The 6,583-nt window shown below is 36.8% G+C and overlaps 1 protein-coding gene across 2 annotated transcripts in view; it reads left to right on the top strand.

Moving 5' to 3' along the window:
• The window catches only part of LOC106867872 (PR domain zinc finger protein 10), a 26,990-nt gene extending 20,413 nt beyond the window's left edge, over nucleotides 1–6,577 (top strand). For both annotated transcript variants that reach the window (XM_014912928.2, XM_014912929.2), the window contains exons 13-14: nucleotides 1,037–1,101; nucleotides 3,232–6,577. In XM_014912928.2, the coding sequence (XP_014768414.1) occupies nucleotides 1,037–1,101; nucleotides 3,232–5,278 (2,112 nt within the window). In that variant the 3' untranslated portion in view covers nucleotides 5,279–6,577. The remainder of the gene's footprint in view (nucleotides 1–1,036; nucleotides 1,102–3,231) is intronic.
• The last annotated feature ends 6 nt before the right edge of the window (nucleotides 6,578–6,583 follow it).

Here is a 6,583-nt window from a genome sequence, read left to right as displayed (position 1 = left end):
TGGATAGACTTGTGACTGGTGACAAAAAATGGATCTTCTATCAAAATGTTTAACGTCGTAAACAGTGGCTTGGTAAAAGGGAAAAAGCTCAACCACAACCAAGAAGGGAACTTCATGGGAAAAAGGTTCTTCTCTCTGTCTAGTGGGATTGCAAAGGAGTAATTCACTTTGAATTGTTACCACCTAATGCAACAATCAATGCTCAAGTCTATTGTCAGCAATTAGAGTGTTTGAACCAAGCTTTGAAGTAAAAAAGACCTGCTTTAGTGAATCGAAAAGGTGTGATGTTTCATCAGGACAATGTGCGACCCCACACTGCAAAAATCACATCACAGAAGATTGAAGAACTTGGTAGGGAAAAAATTCCCCATCGACCTTATTCTCCTGACCTTGCTCCTTCAGACTACCATTTGTTTTGTAGTTTACAGAATCATTTGGGGAACATAACTTTTGCAAGCCAGCAGGAGGTCGAAACTGACATTTCAGAGTTCTTCGCTTTGAAACCAAAAGAGTTTTACATTGATGGGATTAAAAAGCTTGTAAATAGATGGAAGGAAGTCATAGATGATCAGGGAAAGTACATTGATGATTAAATTTCAATTGAATATAACATTTGATCACTTGTTTTCTATATTCAAAATTCAGACAGAACTTATGGGATGACCTGATAGAAAGAATAACTTAATTATTTCTCTATTATTGCTCTATAAACTATTTTTTATAGAGACTACTGCAAATTGTATATGATAGGTAATTTTATCAGAAGGTATTTATAAAACCATTATTTCAACTAGGATCACTGTAAATATTTATAAAAACAAGATTATATCCTTATTAGTTTTGATGTTATAAATCTTTTATTCCTTGGCAAAAGTTGGGGAAATTTTCTACTCCATAAGCGTATACTTAAGCTATGCCAATAATATAATTATTTTAATATATTTAATAATATAATTATTTTAATGGCTTTTATAAACAAACTAGTACATTTAAATTTATCATAAATAATGCCTCATAAAACTTTTTATTTTTCAAGTCTGCCAATGGAGAAATCTGTAATTATCCTTGGAAGAAGAAATCTTCTACATTCTATCTAAACAAGTAAGTTACTAGTTTCTATTTAGTCATTTCCTTGCTTTCATAAATTTATTGCAAATCTTCACATATGCTGTTGGAAGATTTACATTAAAATGAAATTCTATAAATATTTGTTACCCAGTTACTCTCGCAATCTGCATTTCCTCGACTTTGTTAATTCTGGCCCAAGAACCATGTCTGTGTTATATCAGCTGTGATCCTCCTCAATGTTTTGACTGCTGGCATTTATATATAATCTTGTCTGAGTTAATTGCTAATTCCCTTTTACCTATTTGATTTACTGTGGAGGCGCAATGGCCCAGTGGTTAGGGCAGCGGACTCGCAATCATAGGCTCGCGGTTTCGATTCCCAGACCGGGCATTGTGTGTGTTTATTGAGTGAAAACACCTAAAGCTCTATGAGGCTCCGGCAGGGGATGGTGGCGAACCCTGCTGTACTCTTTCACCACAACTTTCTCTCACTCTTACTTCCTGTTTCTGTTGTACCTGTAATTTAAAGGGTCAGCCTTGTCACACTTTGTCATGCTGAATATCCCCGAGAACTACGTTAAGGGTACATGTGGCTGTGGAGTGCTCAGCCACTTGCACGTTAATTTCACGAACAGGCTGTTCCATTGATCGGATCAACTGGAATCCTCGACGTCGTAAGCGACGGAGTGCTAACATTTGATTTACTGCAATATTCCCAAATCCCCAAGGTGGTAGGCTTAACCACCAACTGGCTCTTTGCATTATAAGAAATTAAGGACATCTCAAATATAGGAGAATAACTGTGAAAACAGCTAAGAAGATCCATCTGTAAGGGTATTTTGCCGAATCCTCTAAGTTGTTTTCACAGCTATCTCCTGCACTTGAGATTTCCTTCATTTCTAAAATACCAATAACTCAACACTTCAGTGTTTGTTAAAAATGTTCTCCATTGCAAGCCTTCAGATTCAGTTTAAGATCTTTCTTTCTCTCCACTAATCTTGGCGGCCTCACAAAAAGGTCATAAGTACTAACCTTTTTCCTCTTACTAAGCTATAAATGAAATTTTTTTAGAGCCTCTTGATTAGTTTCTCTGATGATTGGTAAGAAGAAACAAATTGTTTGTGTTACTGTTGTTTTGTTTTACCATGTTTCGCTTCATATGAAGCCAGTTTAAATTTTTCTTTTTCTGTATTTTAACTTTGTTACTTCAAAGGTACTTCCCTATGCTTGATAAATTTACAAAAATTATATTTATGCCTCTTAAGTACTTTTATATTATGCTAGCAGGCCTCCCAGCCTTCAGCCCGGTTTGTACTCAAATGTATTAATTAATAAGGCACATATTGGCATCTATCATAATGCCCATTTTCCTTACAATAAAAGTTGTTAAAAGGTATTTCAATATTACATAACATAATTTTTAACATTTATTTAGAATATCTAAATTGTGCTACCAATACTACCACCACACCCACCAATACCTATTAATCTATACTGTCACCACTACTACCAACCCCTTTCTATCTGTCTCACATATTTTTTCTCTAGAGAGAAAAAGAGGTAGAGGTAGTGAGAGATAGAGACATAGAGAGGGACATATAGACAGAGAGAAAGCAGTTTTTCTGTGGAGCCCCCTTTCTCTCTCTCACATGTTTTTCTCTTGAGAGAAAAAAGAGGTAGAGATAGTGAGAGAGAGAGACACATATAGAACCAGAGAGAGAGAGATAGAGACATAGAAAGAGACATATAGACAGAGAGAAGGCAGAGGTCCAGCAGTAACTTCAAAGGAATAACTGTAATGTATAAACTTTGAGAAAGTTGGAGGTGGATTGATTGATAGGTGAAGTATTTTTTCACTCTGTAAAATGCATTATGGTGAAATAGACAGTACATGAATTGCTAGAAATAGGAGCCAATACACCACCAACTTGGCCCTCTCCATTCCGTTTTCGGAAGATAAGTGCACAGTTATCTGCAGAATGATCAAATTAATTTAAATGAAATGAAATACCTGAAATATTATCAATTTTGTTTAGTGTTTTCAGCAGTCAACATACAAAGAAACAAACTTTGCTTTTTATAAGGATAATTGATTATTCACACACATATACACACCCAAATACACATACACACTTATTAATATGCAAATGTTTTTTTTTTCCAGAACACTGAAGAAATATCATCGCAGGTTGGATCATGAGGCCCTTAGACGTCGATCATTAAAATCTCTGTATCGTAAGAAAGGCAAAGTAACTGGTGGAAATGAGTGGGTGTGTACACATTGTGACCTGACATTTGATAATTCAAACTTACTGAACTTACACACACTCACCCATGCTGCTGAAGATGTTGGCTTAGATGAAGTGAAAAGGCTTGCTTGTGATCCCAATGAAGCAAAACCAGTGCTAGCAAATGCCATCCAAATGCAACAGATTACCAATGGAGATGCCAGCAATGAAGTTGCTTCTTTGGAAGAGTCTGATAGTGTCATTACTTTAGACTCAGATGTTTTGGCGTGTCCAGTATGTTTTTTATCCTTCCAAAAACAACAAGACCTTATAGAACATGCTAGTGTACATGGCAAAACTAAACGCAAGATGTTGCACAATCCTCAACGACCACATAAATGTCAGAAATGTTGGAAAGCTTTTAGTAACTATGAACGCCTTCAGAAACACCTTTTGTGTCATGGTGATGAGAATTCTAAACCACTTCAATGTCAAGTGTGTTTTAAGCGCTTCATGAATAACTCTGCATTGTCCTGTCACATGAAGACACATAGTGATAAAAAATATTATGAGTGTCCACTCTGTCATTCAGACTTTGACCAAGTAGGTTCATTAAAGAGTCATGTGACTGAACATGAAGATGCCAATGGTAAATATAACTGTCCCATATGTACCCGGGTATTTGATGAATTTGTTACTATTCGAAAGCACATGCGTGCATTCCATTCAGCAATAAAATATCCCTGCCCTGAATGTGATAAGCTATTTCCACGGCCGGATAAGCTGAAATTGCACATGTTACGACATTCCTCTCACCGGGAGTTTATGTGTGAAAGCTGTGGTCGCCAGTTCAAAAGAAAGGACAAACTAAAAGAACATATGAAAAGGATGCATTCAGAAGAGCGTGAAGCACGATTAGCAAACAAGGAAGAAAAACCAGTCAACCATAAAAAATTCATCCCCAAAGTATCACCTAATGATTATCACCGTTTTATATACAAATGTCACACATGTCTCCTTGGTTTCAAACGGCGGGGTATGCTGGTTAACCATTTGGCCAAAAGACATCCTGACATAAAACCAGATACTGTGCCTGAATTGAAGCTTCCTATATTGAAAACTCAGAGAGATTATTATTGTCAGTACTGTGAAAAAGTCTACAAATCCAGCTCAAAGCGAAAAGCTCATATATTAAAGAACCATCCTGGATCTGAACTACCAATGAGCAGTCGGAAGAAGTCTCAAATCCATGAAGTTCCAGGCCATCCAAACCCAACATACTCCCAAATGGTGGGGAGTATTACCACAATGCCACATCAGTGTGATTTCTGTCACAAGCAGTATGCCAGCAAGGCAAAGTTGATGCAACATCACAGGAAAAAGCATCCTGAAATGTCACCTCCACAATCATCTGTCAAACGGGTGAAAGAAGAACACACAGCTGCAATGTTGTCTGACAATTCCCATGGTGTTACTGAGGAAGAATTTATGGCTGAGGTGCATGGTCCTGTTTCAACACAAGCTATCTCTGACCAATATCAACAGGCTGATCTCCTCACCCAAGCTATGACTGAGCTGACACAAACATTATCTCATGATTACCAGCCTTCAGGAGAATACTCAGTGGCTAGAGTTACTAATACGGCTAACCCTACAGGCCATACAGCAATGGTTCAAATTCAACCAGCACAAATTGGCACAGTGTCCGTTGTTGGTGGTCAGCCAACGACAACAATTGAACTCAGTCACCTTGGACAGAATCTGGTGCATACTCAACTGGCAGCTGCTGCTGCTGCTGCCAATCAACAACAACAACAGACTGTACAAACTATTGCTTCACTTCCTGCTGCAGATACTGGTCAAACACTGACCACTTCTCACCAAGCCATAAGTTCTTCCTTGGCTACATCTCCTGTTTCTGTCAGTATGACTAATGCAACTTTGGCTCTGGCTAGGACTTGGAATAACTTCAACTTCAATTGAGCCAGTCAGACATTTTGTCAAAATGACAGCGGGGCACTTTCTTTTCTCTTTGAAAAAATTCCCTATCTGCAAGTTTATTGAGTGTCTGTTTAAATATTTATCTGTATGCTACTGATCTGAGTCTTACTAATATTCTATCTGGCTGTTTTGTGGGATTGTTTTAGCTCTGCATCTATGTGTTTTGTATTTCTGACAGATGTTGTATATCTGTCCAAATGTCTTGTTGAAACCAGTAGTTTTGTTTATGTTGTTTCATGACCAAAACGATTGCTCTTCTTCCATCCTTTTCTCCGTTTCTTAATGTGTCTGTTCGTCTCTAACATTCTCTCTCTCTTTTGCATACTTGTCTATTCCTAATTCTATTACTCGCACCGTTTTGTTGATGTTTAACTTTTTCTTTCACAAACATGCACACATACATATACAGATTCTCATCTCTCTGTTAGACATGTATACACTCACACACACACTCATTCACAGTTCTGTACTTCTGCTTATTCTATTGTTTTTACTCACTAGACCTTAAGCATTATTGCCAAGCTGTCATATGTTCTATGAATATTTATTACTAGCTATATGCCTACAATGATTTAATGCTCAAGCTTCTCAACTAATATAAGAAAAAAAAAATGAAGGCCTCTGAGGGAGAAATCAATATTAAAAGGAAGATAAGAAAAGGTAAATTTGCAGACCAGATGCCTATTGTGTATTTAGCTTTGTTCCTCTATATTCTGAATTCAGAACTCACAAGTATTTTCTTTGTCATTCATCCCTCCATAGTGTACAAAATGAATATCAGGCATGAGCTGGGGTTGGTTCAATTTACTACATTCTTCCTCTACAAACTTGTGACTTTGTGCCAGTAGAAATTATTAATGAGGTTGTGACAAATGCTTTAGAGCAAACTCCATGTAAGCCAAAGCTAAGACCTGGTTTCAATTTCCAGTTGAAGCTGATTACTCTTCTTATATCATAAATGTCTTTGATAAAGACATGCAGTACACAGTTTTGCATTTTCTCCCCCCCCCCCATAAAATGAAGCCTTGTGCTTATATAAGAAATCATTTTAATTTTATATATAAGGGGATGATGGGCAGTAAATTTGGAAGAGTATAACCAAAATGCTTTGAGGTAATTTAGCAATGTCCCTTTACACTCAAATCATACTGGAGTCACCTTTACCTTTTATTTTTCCATTGTTGATAAAATTAGTTCAGAAATTAATGTAATTGATTGAGCCCTAACATAATTAGTGGCCTTGTACCATTGTTAGTAATCTATATTATTAGAACTTTACTAAAAATG

The sequence above is a fragment of the Octopus bimaculoides genome, chromosome 5, assembly GCF_001194135.2.
Source record: "Octopus bimaculoides isolate UCB-OBI-ISO-001 chromosome 5, ASM119413v2, whole genome shotgun sequence".
Lineage (NCBI taxonomy): Eukaryota > Metazoa > Mollusca > Cephalopoda > Octopoda > Octopodidae > Octopus > Octopus bimaculoides.
The sequence above is the reverse complement of the archived record's forward strand: the minus strand, read 5'-3'. Positions and strand labels throughout refer to the sequence as shown.